Source organism: Schistocerca cancellata, chromosome 8 (assembly GCF_023864275.1).
Source record: "Schistocerca cancellata isolate TAMUIC-IGC-003103 chromosome 8, iqSchCanc2.1, whole genome shotgun sequence".
NCBI classification, from domain to species: Eukaryota; Metazoa; Arthropoda; class Insecta; order Orthoptera; family Acrididae; genus Schistocerca; species Schistocerca cancellata.
Genome location: NC_064633.1, coordinates 575,821,224 through 575,838,790, shown reverse-complemented (window position 1 = coordinate 575,838,790; position 17,567 = coordinate 575,821,224). Strand labels below are relative to the sequence as shown.

The 17,567-nt window shown below is 39.5% G+C and overlaps 1 protein-coding gene across 1 annotated transcript in view; it reads right to left on the bottom strand.

Annotated features, from left to right (window-relative positions):
• Positions 1-17,567, bottom strand: part of LOC126095764 (transient-receptor-potential-like protein) — a 191,057-nt gene that overhangs the window by 90,426 nt on the left and 83,064 nt on the right. Inside the window, exons 11-12 of the mRNA XM_049910569.1 lie at positions 15,298-15,431; positions 14,828-14,951 (exon numbers count right to left, since the gene is read on the bottom strand). Of these exons, the coding sequence (XP_049766526.1) occupies positions 14,828-14,951; positions 15,298-15,431 (258 nt within the window). The remainder of the gene's footprint in view (positions 1-14,827; positions 14,952-15,297; positions 15,432-17,567) is intronic.

The window sequence follows — 17,567 nt, the reverse complement described above, 5'->3', positions numbered from 1 at the left end:
TATAAAAAGTTATGCAACAACTCATGTAGCAATAAAAGGATACAGTACCTACACACAGCATATACGAAAGCTGATATCAAGCACTAGCCATAACTTTAGACTGAAGAGGAAGAAGACAACAGAAAGTAATATGGAACTGGCAAACACAGCTTGTACACAACTATTGGAGACTAAACTAATTATTTATGCACAGTATAGGAAGGAAAATTATAGTCTAAGAGAAATTAAAAGAAAGGAAGAACAAACAAAAATTAATCTGGTTGAAATAATAATATAGAACAAATCAAATACGGAAAACTATTAATTAAGAATGCTACATTTAGTTAGTTCATTTCATATTCCATGGATCATTTTACATGATAAATCGTAGTGCTTGAATAGTAGAAACAGGAATGTTCTTCATGAATGGCAAATAATGGAAGTAATTATATCATATAAAAAGGAAACTGAAATTGATGAAGATAATTATAGAGTACTTCTCAGCCATTTCATTTATGTTATGCATCTCAGTGATTAACAATCATTTTGCAGTGTTAATGACACTACTTTTAAAGGATCAAAACTGGTTTAAGATAAACAGATGTAGGAATTACAGTACCAGAGTAATAAGAGGTATTTTAGGTATTAGTAGGAGAGAGAAGGAAACAGATAGATAAGGGAACAGAATGGGGTGGAAGACAGAATCACGGCGATAATGAAAAGCAAATGGTGGTGTGTGGGACATGTAGTGAGGTCAGTTGTTGATAGGTAGATCAGGGGAGATCTTTGTAGAATTACAGGAGCCAAGAAAAGACCCAGATGACAATGTAATGGAAGGTGTGTAGATAACATTAAAAAACATAGGCACAACAGGGACAAAGGCCATAATGCGTGGAAAAATTTAGAGGCTGTCTTATCCAGAAGTGGAAGTTGAATGTCTGATATTATTTGTAGAAAAAAAGAGAAAAAATATAGAAATATGTATAAACTCTGTCAGGTTTTACAAATTATGTTAAAGGAGTAATACAAAGTTATAGCTTGTCATTCAGCATGTGTTTTGAAAATATTTTATGCCAATGGCAGTGAGAAATTAACCCTGGGTTAAGATTAATCCCAGAAAAAATATCACAAACACAATGTTCTTTATAGAATGAAGGCTGAGTCTTTGATGATACCAGCTACTCTTGTTGGTAAAGTCATTAAATGTTGGCTTAAGATTCCAAGACAAAAGCCAAAAGGAAATTTGTTAACATATCTCCTTGCAAATGCCTTGGAATTTGCATGATGTGACCACCCTTTCACATGTACAGTACCACCACAGTGTGTCTTACAGAAGTCAGCTCAAAATTATGACCATAGAGGAAGTTGTAAAAAACTTGACTAAGCATTTAAACCTGATATGGAAAGGAAACCAAGAGAATTTTGTCATAGAAAGTTTCCCCAGTTCAAAATGAACAAATTGCGTATGCAGTGATAGCAGTGTAGACTCTTATTGTTCCAAGATGACTGGTTTCAACAGTCTTAATGCTGCTGTCATCTGATCTTATGGAACTTGCTATAAAATTGTATACATTACATAACATCAAAGCATACAAGGCACACTACACATTTGTATATCTTGATAAAAATCCATTTGATAAAATGCACACAGTTGGCAAAGTGCACGTAGATTATAAAAAGCACACAGTTAAAACCCTCATATCATCCATACATGCTGGTGGTGAACATGATTCTCACAAACTTTCCACACAGCACTACGCTGCTGGTGGAGTGCCACACACTGCTGGCAGTGTAGTGACACAATAATGGCAGCTATGCAATAAATGCTTTCTGCAACCAACTTCAGAATTCCTAACTATGATGAAAAGCACGTGACATTACATCTGGATTCCAACTTGCTCTCGATATCTGTCTTTGTGATTGCAGACATGACAGGTCCTATAATTGGTGTGGACTTTCTACATAACTTTTGATTTATGCCGGACCTGGTCAACTGTCGATCCCAGTACCCACAGAAAAGATATTGCTTACATTGTGTCAAATGAAGTACAATGTGCCCATAGCTTCCTGCACAAAGATTTCCAGTTCCTGTACTGTGTTATCTGTGTCAGGATATTATGATTCGATTTCATACTCGCAGTGGTGTGGAATGCACAAGTGTACATCATGCAAGAAGCACTCTGTGACTCATAACAATTCATATGCTACAGGCAGTATTACAGTGCTGCCATATGAACTACTTTTTCGTAACATGCTCCAGGACTTTCCAGCACTCAGCAACATTGCCAGAGCCACCAGGAAGTGCACACACGTGGCTCAACGTCATATCCACATGCCACAAGGTCAACTTGTCGCCTCCCATCCACATTAACGGCCCCCAGAGACGTTCCTTGCAGAGCAATCAGAGATTGATTGAATTCTGATAGTAGGTGTTCTGACTAGCTCTGATAGTCCTTTGGGCTCCCCATACCACATGACCCATTAAAAGGGTAATTCATGGAGGCTATAGAGAACTTAATTCCCTTGCAATTGCAGACTACTACCCTGTACCCGACGTGGTTGTTTTTAATTGCACCATTACCAGTCCAAAATATTCAGTGTTATAAAATGCAACAAGGTGTTTTCTCAAATTCTCCCAACGTCAACTGATATCAAACAGCAGCAGTGATCACTCCATTCACCTTGTTTCAATACTTCTTTATGTTATATGGGCTCAGAAACACAGCCCAAACTTGGGAGCAGTTTATTGATGAGGTGCTACATGAATTACTGTTCAGATTCTGCTATATGGATGACATTTTAATATGCCCCAGTAGAAGAGCATGTTGAACATCTGCGGCAACTTTTCTGTTGTGTACAAGAATATGGCATAATTATTAACATCAGAAAACTGCATAAGAGAGAAAGCTGAAGTTAAATTACTGGGATACTTGTCTGTGGGACAGGCTTGTCACTATTGACAGAGTGGATCAAACCAGTACAACAGATGCCCCCTCCCACAACCTCGGTATGCTGAATTGTTACAACCTCGGTATGCTGAATTGTTATAGATGCCACTTGTCTAATCTAGCTGTGCCCAGGAGCCCCTCGCAGCATTACTCACCTGTAAATATAGTACAGGAAATTATAAAATACAGTGGATTCAAGAGGTTGAAGCAGCTTTCCATGACCTAAAGAAACATCTGCCACAGGCAACAATGCTGGGACACGCTATGGTGCTTATGGTTGATAAGAGCCAAACAGCAGTGAGTGCAGCTCTTCAACAAAAGGTAATGGCAAATGGCAGTCACTCACATTCTTTTCTGGAAACTTGACACAACAGCGGCAAAAATGGAGTGCTATTGGCTGCAGATTGCTCACTATCTACTTAGCTACCAAGCATTTCCAGCCATCTGTCGAAGGGAGACACTTGCAATCTTTATGGAGCACAAGTTGCTAGCAGCTCTCTTTCAGCAAGACAGAGACAGCTCACTGCATCAGTGCTGGCAGGATGAGTATATTAAACAGTTCACAACTGATTTGTACCATATAGCATGCTGAAACAAACTTGTCTCATGTTGTCTCTTATGAAACTGCCAAAGCATTGGCGTTCAGATGTGTGTCAGCTCCTAATGTGCCTGATGGAATTTGGTATAATGTAGCAACAGAGAAGCAGTGTTGCATGCTATAACAATTTCACCTTGAAGTTTTCAGTGCACAGCATAATCTAGCCCACCCAGGAATCCGAGCCCCAGCCAAAGTAGTCTCCAACAAAGTTGTGTGGCCTGGAATACAAAAAGACTATCACACTATGGCACATGCATGCTTGGTATGCCAGCATAAGAAGAATTGTGCCAATTGTCCACATTCCAGTGCCATCAGGAAGATTTTCGCATATACATGTGGACATTGTGGCCCCTCTAATGTATTCTTTGGGACATCATTGTTTAGTTACAGTCATCAGTCATTTTACCAGGTGGGCAAAAATCACCACAGGCCCTGACATAGCTTCCGAGTCGGTTGTGAGAGCACTGGTGCACTTGTGGTTCTCCATGTTTGGTATTCTACAAACCACTGCTGCAGACTGAGGGAGACAATGTGAAAGGCTACTTTTCCAGGAACTTCTATTACTGTGCAGCTGCACAGCTTGTATATCTCTCTCTGCAAGTGTACCTAGTGCTAGTGTGAATAAATGTTATTAATTATTACCTGTGCATTTATTTATGACAAAATTACCTTTCCACCTGCAACCACCTCCGCACTATATGCTAGCTTGCCAGCAGTGGGGTGGTAGAGCATTTATACCGCATGCTTGAAACTGTCCTAATGTGTAGCTGCTCATCATAATCCGAAGCACTGTCTCTGATCCTGCTTAGATTGAGAATGACAGTGAAGGAACACACAAAATGCTCTCCTTCACAATTAATTTATGGCAAATCATGCCAGCTTCTTTATGGCCGGCTGTCCCTGTGTTAAGTACACAGTTTGTGCAACAGTTCAGCACCAGAATGAGGAACAGCCAGTCTACCAAGTACCAACCCTGTCAGACTTGGAAATTCAAGAGTGTTTGTGCACAAATATCTGCAGAAAACTTCCCAAGTGTGGCTCAGGGGTAATGAATTACACCAATGTTTTGTTTTGCCCTCTGGGCAACATTTTAAAATTTGCAAGAATGGCATATAGGAGACAAGTGTAACTCGAACTGTGTTCACCTGTGAGTGTGCAATCCTTATGCAACCCACAACATTGCACTCCAATGTTCGGGCTGACACTTATACGGACAGTTTCGCTCAAACCCTGGCACCATGGAGGACACTGAAGCAACACCTGCAGAACAGGAGTTGCCCATACCTGCACTGGCTGTTTCCACAAAAACTGGCAGACAAGTCAAGTGCCATCTTCCCAATGTACAGGGGGCACCAAGTTTCAAAAAAAGGGGGCTGATGTGGTGGCATCACAAACTGAATTCATTGGTATTGGCCGCATCAAATAAGCAAACTTATCATTGACAATGAAGACCTGTCATACATAGCTTGTTTATCTCTCTCTGCAAGTGTACCTAGTGCTAGTGTGAATAAATGTTATTAATTATTACCTGTGCATTTATTTATGACAAAATTACCTTTCCTACTGAATATCCCATAGTATCACTTGTTAATTTGACCTCCTGTTCTCTATTGTTGAAGTACAACTTCAACTATTCAAGGGATGTGCCTTTAATTCCATAAAATTTGGCAAGGTCACATAAAATGTCAACAGGTACTTTGTTTCTTGTTTAATTCTGCCAGAACCTAGTTTATGAGATCATAAATTGTTTCCTCTGTAGAGAATCATCTACAGAAACCAAACTCACTGATTATTAAAAATTTATTGTTAAAAAACCAGTTTAATATTCTTTTATAAGATATATATTTTCCCAAAAATGTTTTGGACTGAAAAGAGATGGGAGTTAATTATGTACAGTAATTTTGTTTGTTGCTCTTATTATGTTGCTCGTTCAGTCTGCAACACCACTGCAATAGTCAGAACATTCTTCCTGTTTGCAGGCTATACGAAAGTAAAGAATTTTTTTTACACTGCTTGCAGTGTCATTCAGCATTCCTGATGTAGTTTTGTGCTGGTAATCTTCTTGCTTTGAATAGCTGGGCCTATAATGAAGATAGGTTCCCTCACTGTGATAAATAACAAATTTTTATTTAATAAGTATTTAACTAGCAGGCTACTTAGAGATGTAGCAACAAGTTAGTTATAAATCCAGCAATCTATTTCTCATAACAAAATGTGTGTCAACATAGCTTTTATATATCAGGCAGAGCATTAATGTCCCATTTAACTCAAGATATGTCAAATATTTATGAGAAAATTAGTCTTTGAGACAGATGAAAGCATTCTTCAGATTTTGTTTGGAAAATGCATTTACTTACATTGAACAATTAAAATATTTTCAGCATTTCACAAGCTCAGTCTTGTTATCATAAAATGTATTAATATAAACTTCTCCTATATAATCTTATGCATTACAACAGGAAATAAACATAAAATGAAAAAAAAGAACATTGCACATCTATCAAAATGCTTAATACAAGCTATGTCTTTGTTCTCTCAATGATGCAAAGTTTTTATCAAGTTGAATGAAATGAAAGATTAAGAGAATGTTTTGTGTGCACTCTGGCAACTCTGCACTCATACTCCTGCTGAAATCATATGGTGCATGGCACAGGCTACCTTATACCACTAGTCATTTCCTATCCTATTCCACTCACAAATGGAGTCAAGGAAAAACATTTGTCTATTCACCTCCATATGAACCATAATTTATCTTATCTTGTCTTTGTGGTCATTACATGACACACATGTTGGCAGCAGTAGAATTGTCCTCCACTCAGCTGCAAATGCCAGTGCTCTAAATTTTCTCAATAAAGATAAGAAAGCCATCTCTGGTAACTCCCATTTGATTTCATAATGCTTTCCATAATATTTGCATTTTGACTGAACCTACTGGTAACAAATCTAGCAGCATGCTTCTGAACTGCTTTGAAGTTTTCCTTTAATCTGCTCTGGTAAAATGGAAATGAGTGTTTGGCGTCATTGGCCAGGAGGCCCCTTGCGGGGCAGGTCCGGCTGCCTTGGTGCAGGTCTTATTACATTTGATGCCACATTGGGCAACCTGTGCACTGGATGGGGATGAAATGTGATGAAGCCAGCACAACATCCAGTCCCTGAGCGGAGAAACTACCCGACCCAGCTGGGAATCGAACCCGGGCCCGCAGGACGGCAATCCGTCATGCTGACCACTCAGCTATCGGGGTGGGCATCTGCTCTAGTGGGTATCGGGGTGGGCATCTGCTCTAGTGGGGAGCCCAAACAATGTGAAATAGGATATGATTGCTACTCACAACAGAGAGGTAGTATGAATGGCAGACAGGCAATTTAAATGTACATTTAAAAGTAGGCTAGCTATTGGACAAAGCTCTTCTTCAGATTTAGAAACACACACACACACACACACACACATGCAATTGTTGTCTCTGGATGCTAAAACCCAAGAGTGGTGAGCAGTGTAGCTGTGGGTAGAAGGGGTACAGATGAGTGTGAGGTGGACAGGGGAAGGGGCAGTGTGGTGTTTGGGGGAAGATGCTGTAGTGCTGCCTGTGTGGGTGTGCATGGACATGGTGGGGACAGGTAGGTGAGCTTTTTGGTGTAGCATTGGGAGGCTGTGCTGGATAGGAAAGGGGAGAGGGGAGGAACAGAGAAGGAGAGAGGAGTATCCAGGTGTACTATACCCCCCACTGCTCACCTCAACTGAGACTGCTGCCCACCACAACCAGACCATAATGTCCAAAGATGAAAATGACCATGTGTGTGCGAGTTGTATGTGTAATAATGTGTGTTTGTATGGTTTTTTTATACATCTGAAACTTTGTCCAGTAGCTTAGTCTACCTCTTAATGAACCTAAAATGTGTCTGTCCTCTGCTCTGTGCCTACTCTATGTAGTTAGTAGCTATGTGTCCTATTTGATATTGTCAGTTTGAGCTTCACTTACGTCATTATTCCTCTACACTCTACAGGAGACATCTCCATATTGTAGCACTAACTATACGGGCTGAGATTTGCATGTTTGTGTGAAGATAAGGGTTGGGGCAGTAAATGGGGAAACGTACTTACAGTACTACAGTATTGGCTTTTAGGATGTCAGTTACCCAACAGGGATATTTACTGGTCAGTATCACCTAGCAGCAGGAGTAGCTGTTCATATGGCTCTCTTTGAAAAGATTTGGAAGGATGTGAGTCTAGGCTCCAAATTCATAAGGATCTATCTAGACAAACGTGCTCTAATATTTGTCTGTGAGGGGAAGGGAGCAGTGAATTGGCATAATCAGATGATACCCAAAATGCACCCGTGTTCTATAGGTAGCATCTTTGATTAGTACTGAAAACACCCTCAGCCCTGGGTTAGAACAAAGCCAGTGCTTAAATTTTGAATAAAAATCATCGACAATGGCGGTTGAAGATTTCCGACATAAGAAGTTGCCCCACAAACCAAACATCATCATCATCATCATCAAAGTGACAAAGGAGCGGATAGAAGTTTAGGGCTCTCTCGTGCTCTTGGGGTGGGAAACTCCCCATAAAGGCAGAAGAATGAGCAGTGATCAACAGCATGAGGATGCAGAAGGCTATGGAAACAACTGCATTAAATACACAGGATGTGTTGCCTGTAATTGAAGAAGTACTATAATAATTTCTCCATTGGCAAAAGATTCTGGAATAGTATCCCATTCAGATCTTCGGGAGGGAACATTCTACAATTTGGAGTGTGGGATGTCAGAAGTTTGAATGTGATATCGAAGATAGAAAATCTGGAAAGGGAATTGCCATGGCTCAATCTATGTATAGTAGGGGTCAGTGAAGTGAAATGGATGGAAAACAAGGATTTCTGGTCAGACAAAAGTAGAATAATATCAACAGCTGCCGAAAATGGTGTAATGAGAGTAGGATTCACTATGAACAGGAAAGTAGTGCAAAGGTTGAGCCACTGTGAACAGTTCAGTGATATGGTTATTCTCATCCAAATCGACAGCAAACCAACACCGACAGTGATAGTTCAGGTGTACATGCCGACATCGCAAGCCAAAGATGAAGGGACATAAAAAATATATGAGGTTACTGAATGGGTAATTCAGTATGTAAAGGGAGATGAAAATCGAATAGTCATGGGGAACTGGAATGCAGTTATAGCAGAAGGAGCAGAAAGAAGGATTGGGGAGAAAATGAATTTGGTAGTAGAAACAAAAGGAGAAAGACCAGTTGAGTTCTGCAATAAATATCGGTTAGCAATAGCAAATACTCCATTGAAGAATCACAAGAGGAGAAGGTATATTTGGAAATAGCCGGTCGATACAGGAAAATTTCAGTTAGATTACATCATGGTCAGGCAGAGATTCCAAAAAAAGATATTGGATTGTAAGGTGTACCTAGGAGCAGATATAGACTCACATCACAATTTACTAATGACGAAGAGTAGGCTAAAGCTAAGGAGACTAGTCAGGGAGAAACGGTGTACAAAGAAGTGGGATACAAAAGTGCTAAGAAATGAAGTTCTCTGTAGCTATAGATGCTGCAATAATGAATAGCTCAGTTGGTAGTATGGTTGAAGAGGAATGGACATCTTCAAAAGAGGGTAATCACAGAAGTTGGAAAGAAAACTGTGGGTACACGGAAGACAACTGTGAAGAAACCATGAATAATGGATGACATACTTCATCTGGTCAGTGAAATAAGGAAGCACTAAAATGTTCGGGGAAATTCAGGAATACAGAAATACAAGTCAATTAGGAAAGAAATAAGTAGGAAGTGCAGGGAAACTAAGGCAAAATGGTTCCTTGAAAAATAAGAAATCAAGAAAAGAAATGATTATTGGAAGGACTTGATTCAGCATATAGGAAAATCAAAACAACCTCTGGTGAAATTAAAAGCAAGAGCAGTAATATTAAGAGTTCAATGTGAATTCCGCTGCTAAGTGCAGAGGAGAGAGCAGGTAGGTGGAAAGAGTACATTGAAGGCCTCTACAATGTCTGATGATGTGATAGAAGAAGAAGCAGGAGTCAACAGGGAAGAGATAGGGGACCCATTATTAGAATCAGAATTTAAAAGAGCTTTGGAAGACTTAAGATCAAATAAGGCACAAGGGATAGATAATATTCCATCAGAATTTCTAAAGTAATTAGAAGAAGTGGCAACAAGATGACTCTTCATGTTGATATGTAGAATATATGAGACTTGTAGTACACCATGCGACTTTTGGAAAAAGATCATCCACACAATGATACTAATAGTTATGGAAGACAGCTGACCTCGAGCCACGGTGCTATCTGGAAATGGTGCTTGCCCACAATCCTCTGTCTTGCTACATAGCCTGTAAAAGGACAGCATTGCAAGATAGCAAGAGCTGACAAGTGCAAGGATTATCGCACAATAAGCTTAAAAGCTCATGCTTCCAAGTTGCGAACAAGAATACTATTTAGAAGAATGGAACAGAAAATTGAGGATCTGTTAGATGATGATCAGTTTGGCTTTGGGAAAGGTAAAGGCCCCAGAGAGGCAGTTCTGATGTTGCAGTTGATAATAGAAGCAAGACAGAAGAAAAATCAAGACACATTAACAGGATTTTTTTGACCTGGAAATAACTGTTCAGCAATGTAAAATGGTCCAAGATGTTCAAAATTCTGAGAAAAATAAGGGTAAGTTACAGGAAAGGTGTGAGATATGCAATTTGTAGAAGAACAAAGAGGGAGCAATAAGACTGGAAGACCAAGATCGAAGTGCTCAGATTAAAAAGGGTGTAAGACAGGGATGTAGTCTTTCCCCCCTACTGTTCAATCTATACATCAAAGAAGCAATGAGGAAAATAAAAGAAAGAGTCAAGAGTGGGATTAAAATTCAGGGTGAAAGGATATCAACAATATGATATGCTGATGAGATTGTTATCTTCACTGAAAGTGAAGTAGGATTGCATGATGTGTTGAATGGCATGAACAGTCTAATGAGAACAGAATTTGGAATGAGAGTAAATCAAAGAAAGACAAAAGTAGTGAGAAGTAGCAGAAATGAAAACAGCAAGAGACTTAACATTACAATTAGAGATCATGAAGTAGACAAAGTTAAAGAATTCTGCTATCTAGGTAGCAAAATAACTTATGACGGATGGGGCAATGAGGACGTAAAAAGCAAACTAGCACTGGTGAAAAATTCATTCCTGATCAAGAGACGTCTGCTAGTATCAGACATAGGTCTTAACTTGAGGAAGAAATTTCTGAGAGTGCACGTTTGGAGCACAGCATATATGGTACTGAGACTTGGACTGCAGGAAATCCAGAACAGAAGAGAATCAAAGCCTTTGAGATGTGCTGCTACAAAGAATGTTGAAAATTAGGTGGACTGATAAGGTAAGAAATGAGGAGGTTCTCTGCAGAATCGGCAAGGAAAGGAACATACTAAAATCACTGACAACAAGAAGGCGCAGAATGACAAGACATCTGTTAAGGCATCATGGAACAACTTCCATGTTACTAGAGGGAAGTATAGAGAGTAAAACTGTAGAGGAAGACAGAGATGGGGTATATCCATCAAATAATTAAAGACATAGGGTGCAATTGCTACTTTAAGGTTGGTAAAGGAGAGGAATTCATGGTGGGCTGCATCAAACCAGTCAGAAGAAGTGGACAATTTGGATACCAAAACTTCATAATTATGTTCCTCCAAAGACCCTGTCTGCAAAAGAACAGGTGCAGAACCCAAAAGTCTGGATAAGTGACTATAATGGGTAATAACTGGAAGGTTATATCTGATGGCAAAACCCGTGTGGTGGAAGTCAGTGAGAAATCTCTGAAGGCATTGCCAGCACAGGACCTAGAACTTGTTGCAGGTTTCTGTCAAGGAAATTACGGTCATTGGAAGTGACAGTGGTGGCAAGCTGGTGGCTGGAAGCATTACAGATAAACCTGCAGTACACTAAGGGAGTAAGTGCCATTGGAGTTGATTCTGGAAAGACAGGAGGTGGAGATAACAATGATCCAGGAATTCTCTTTATATAAAGAGTGCATGTCAGGCCTTGGAGGAACTGGAGGTAAACTGATTTTTGCTAGAATCTAAAAAACAACAGAACATTGATTTATATCAAGAATGGAATTTCATTAATGCCAGTGATGAACTGCTTCTTGAAGGACTTAGTGACCATCAGGATGAAAGAGGGTAAGGAAGTAAACACAGAGGAATTTGTGTTGGCCTTAGTGTACCTTCCTTAGGAGGACAGTGCTTTTCCTTCCCAAGTAATGAGAAGATTGGTAGACAGCTGCTTGCAGATGAATGAATGACTGTTGATTCGTTGTGATGCCAATGCGCACAACCTGGTGTGGGAAGCAGGAACACCAACAGCAGAGCTGAGTACGTAACTGAATACCTATTGGGAAGCAATTTAGAAATCTTGAATACTAGTCTTGAACTTATCTTCAGGAATAGAAGAAGAGATAAAGTAACTGACATAACTTTTGGGTGCATCATAGTGGTTAGTTACGTCAAACAGTTATATGTGGCAGTGGAGCCATCCTCACCTGGCAGGGGAGCCGTCCTCATGTGCCCACATGTATAATAATTTTGGCTTTGAAATGGGTGTTACACAGACCATGGCCTATGGGAATCCAAGGAAACAGACTAAGACTCATATAGGAAAGATCCAAACTCACACTTATGTGAAGTTAAAACTTCAATAAGAAATCCAGTATATTTAGAGGAAATGGTAGGTGAAGTAATATCTGGCATGATGACTTCAAACTTGAAAAACTGTCCAACAATCAAGAAGTGCACAAAAAGGATTGTACTAGGAAGCAGGCAAGAAGACTGTTTAACTTTGCAAGAAGGAAAGGCTAATAGACGAAATATCAGAAGGCCCTTGCCAAATACAACCATGCAATTAACCAGACAAAACTATTGTCCTGGAAGGTATTCTGTGAGGAAGTGAAAGGTACAGCTGTCAAGGCCAGAAGACTGAACAAAATGCTCACAAGAATACAAACAAATCCAGGAGGCACTCTAAGGAGGGAGGATGGTGGGTATAAAAGGAAAAGATGATGGATGTGCTCCTCAACATTCTCTTCTATCAGTGCACAGTGGCAGGTAACACACATCAAGATTCAATTCCTCTGAGTTACTAGTGTATAGATAACCAAGGGGTGATTTGGAAATCTGCCAGAAAATGTGATGACTGCGAGAAAATTCAATAGACGGTGGGAATGTTTCAAACGTTCAGATCACCAGGCCCATATGGAATCTTTCCAGCTTTACTGCAACAAGCAGGACAAGGATTAATACAACTCCTATGCAGCTGTTCAGTCAGTCTAGCAGCAGGAGTCATTCCTAATGCTTGAAGAATAGCGAAGTTTGCTTTCATTCCAAAGCCGGTGAGAAGTGAACATACCGATGTTAAGGATATGAGATCAGTCAGTCTGTCCTCCTTCCTTTTAAAGACATTAGGAAAATAGGTCAGTGTACATGTTAGGAAAAGGAGGTTAACTAAGGCTTATCTACATGAAAACCAACCCACATGTCAGCCAGGAAAATGATGCAAAATAGTACTTCACCCACTTGTTGAGAAATTGCAAAAAGCTATACACTTTTTGGGAAACTGCTCTCTGCATCTCACTGGATATTTAGGGGGACTTTTAGTAATATAACCTTCAAAAACATGGTTAAAGTTGCAGAAGAGCAGAACATTAAGACCATGGAGTAACACCATGCTGAGTAGACAAAAGGGAGAAGCTGCCATGATGAAAGGGCAAATGGTGGTCAACATCACCAGAAGGCATCTGCAAGGAGGAGTTTTGTCCCAACTATTATGAAACATAGATTGTAGAGGGCACTTTTGACAAGGACATGCAGATGATTTCCTCATAGAAATATCTGGCAAATTTGCAAGTGCCAGTAGAACAAGGGCACAATTTTCTCTGAAAATTGTGCAAGACTGATTTATGAAACATAATCTAAGGGTCAGTCTCAGGAAAACGTTCATAGTACCATTCACAGTGAAGCATTTCCAAAACACATACATTAATCTTAAGCTCATTGATGAAATTCTATCAGCAGAGGGGATAGTGAAGCACCTAGGAGTAAGCCTGGATGCAAAGTTAGTATGACTTCTTCATATAAACAATGTAAGTTCCAAGGCAAAAAGTGCTCTTATGTGCACTAGAGGGGCCTGTTGGAAAAACTAACATTCAAGTCCCAGAAATATATATATTGGATATACACTTCTATAATAAAACCTATGATAATTTATGGGGCTGTAGTATGGTGGAAGAAAATAGAAGTGTATGTTAAGAAGCTTGGGAGGTGTAGAAATTGAGATGCCCAGCCATAACAGGTGGAATTAGCAGTGCAGCCACTGTTGGGATGAAGAGCATGCTGAACATGCCCCCATTACATCTGGAGGTTACAGTGGTTGCAGCAGCAGAGGCATACAAGTTAAAAACTGGAAACCTGTATAGTATCCAGAACCCAACACTAATGTAATGAATGTGATAAATAGAATAATGGTTGGGGAAATGTCAATTGACAATGCAATAGCTTCCAGTTGCTTCAATAACAGCTGGAAGCAGGGAGCAGTGGGAGAATGAACCACAATACTGTTCAGGAGACACAGTCTGGTTTACAGATGGGTCAAAGACAGACACAGCCATTGGGGGAGGCGTATATGGGGTACAGTATAGACTAGAGTGAGCATTCTCTCTAGGGCAGTTGGTAACAGTATTCCAGGTGGAAGTATCCATTATCAGAAAGTGTGGAGAGCAAAGGGTTAAATAAGCTGTTGTTCTGTCTACCTGATTACAAGCCAAATCAAATCAGTAATCATTATGAATGTGTGCTGTAGCACTTTTTATGTACACTTGATAATGAAAATCAGTTTAAATTCCAATGGAAGCAAATTTGTTGAGAGCTAATTACCACGTTAAAAATGATGAAACCTGTCACTGTAAAAGGCAGGTCCTATTTTAATTGTACAAAGCATCTGAGCATTCATTAGCCGAGTGTCTCACTTCTCTACTTGTGTGCACTAAAAATACAGAGAATGAATATTGTGCCTGCATTTTGTGAAGGAGAGAAGGCCTGCTCCCCCGGCAACACTCCTCCTTGTTGAAGCTCTGTGCACTGGATGAAGCGTGCTTTCTTTCCTCACTACATCTCCTTCCCTTAAATAACACAAGTTAAAGTGTGTGCTTTGTGTGTGTGTGTGTGTGTGTGTGTGTTTGTGTGTGTTGGCTCTAATGCAGCTAGTTAGCAAATGATCATAGTTTTTTGTTTCAATAAGGAACATACTTTCCAAAACTCCTCCATTTCATGCATGAATCACCATTATTTTCCCAGTCAGGTAGACCTCCAGGCAGGTGGTAACATTTCTGTCTCTCTAGTTCAGCAAAGTACCATAACAGCTGGTTCAGACCTTTAAAAAGCAATATACATCATTTTCAGAAATAAGCACTCAACAATGTAAGGCAGTCATGAGAAATTTCAAAAAATGTTTCAATAATTATGTGAACTATGTGAACACTATTCTTAGTCCAGTTGAAATTCTGATGATGATAGATCATTATGTAATCATGAGAATTAGAAGATTGGAGCTTTTATCAGTTTTGTTTTAATCTGTTAATAATATTCATCTACTTTCATGCATGGCTTGTGCAAATTTCAGCTTGTACTTTAGAGAAACATTAAATGTTTCAAATAATATTATTTCTTTCATTAAATGCATTTATTATCATAATTGATTGTTGTAAAGTGTTACTTACCACAGGCAAAGGCGAACAGCACCAAGCTGTAGATGAAGAAAAACTTTACAATGTCAATGACCATTCGTCCGAGGGATATCTGAAGTGGTCCAAGATGAGGGTTGATTGAGAACAAGTGAACCAGTTTCAAGGCACTGAAATAAAGTTGATTTTGTGTTAGAAATGATATGCTGACTTGTTTTAGAAGATAAAATTTAATGTATTTAGGTTCACCATGCCAACAATTAGCGTCTATAAAAATTGCAACATCGAGAAAGAATATCTGAAATGCTTCCAAACTCAGAAGGTGCATAGAACAATATGTAAGAAATGGCTCTGAGCACTATGTGACTTAACTTATGAGGTCATCAGTCGCCTAGAACTTAGAACTAATTAAACCTAACTAACCTAAGGACATCACACACATCCATGCCCGAGGCAGGATTCAAACCTGCGACCGTAGCGGTTGCTCGGTTCCAGACTGTACCACCTAGAACCACACGGCCACTCCGGCCGGCAATATGTAGGAAACAGGGGATTGAGGTTGCAGGGGTATGACATACCCATAGGCCAAGTAGCATCCTTTCTTTTGTTATTGGAAAGGTTGATGTTACACCTAGATCATATATGTAAAGCCATTAGGTTTTTCAGATATGCAGGATGGGTAGTAAGCCAATTGACTTACAGATTTAGATAGGTTTTCATCAAAAAATAATGGAACACTTTATATGTGTGTGTCTGTGGAAAGTTCATTGCTGTAAATAGTATGCCTGCCTCCATGGTCTAGTAGTGTTGCTAGCTTAAGTGGAGATCCCAGTTTCAATTCCTATTGATCACTTTGGATTTATCTCTTCTGAGAAAATGTGGAATGAGATCCACTCACCCTCATGAGGCCAGCTTAGAAGCTAGTTGAATAAATATGCAGCAATATTTAACACACAAAGATCTGAAATGGTGTCCAGTCCAGAGGTGTGCTATAGATGTCAGGCCCACATAAGCATAATCGATTTCATATCCATACAGATTATTATATCCAGGTATTTGCATGCGTTAACTGATTCCTTACTCAATGATATTGTAGTCATTGGTTACTATTTTATATGTTGTGAGAAGTGCCCAGTTTTACATTTAAAGCAGGTTATCAATCTCTGCACCACTTTGAAATATGACCAAATCTCACTAAATGTTTGTGCAACTTTTTTCACATAGCACTTCACTATAGATAACTGCATCAACTACAAAATGTTCTGTGTTATGATTAAGATTTTCTATGAAATCATTATTGTACCAGATGAACAGAAAGAGCCCCAATACACATCCCTGTGGCCTCCTGAAGTTACTTCTCTTGTGTCGATAACATGCTGGGACCTTCATCCTAGAAGTCCTTGAACTTTCTCTTTAGTTCTCTGCTTGAGTTTTCTTTCTCATCCTTCAAACACCTATCATATATCTTTATTTAATACACAGCTCTATCCCTCCCAAAAATTTACATTTTTTCAACATATGCTACATGATTTGAACACACTATATCACTTTGTTGTTGTTGTTGTTGTTGTGGTCTTCAGTCCTGACACTTGTTTGATGCAGCTCTCCATGCTACTCTATGCTGTGCAAGCTTCTTCATCTCCCAGTACCTACTGCAACCTACATCCTTCTGAATTTGCTTAGTGTATTCATCTCTTGGTCTCCCTCTACAATTTTTACCCTCCAAACTGCCCTCCAATACTAAATTGATGATCCCTTGATGCCTCAACACATGTCCTACCAACCGATCCCTTCTTCTAGTCATCTTGTGCCACAAACTTCACTTCTCCCCAATCCTATTCAATACTTCCTCATTAGTTATGTGATCTACCCATCTAATCTTCAGCATTCTTCTGTAGCACCACATTTCAAAACCTTCTATTCTCTTCTTGTCCAAACTATTTATCGTCCATGTTTCACTTCCATACATGGCTACACTCCACACAAATACTTTCAGAAATGACTTCCTGACATTTAAATCTATACTCGATGTTAACAAATTTATCCTCTTCAGAAATGCTTTCCTTGCCATTGCCAGTCTACATTTTATCCTCTCTACTTCGACCATCATCAGTTATTTTGCTCCCCAAATAGCAAAATTCCTTTACTACTTTAAGTGTCTCATTTCCTAATCTAATTCCCTCAGCATCACCCGACTTAATTCGACTACATTCCATTATCCTCGTTTTGCTTTTGTTGATGTTCATCTTATACCCTCCTTTCAAGACACTGTCCATTCCATTCAACTGCTCTTCCAAGTACTTTGC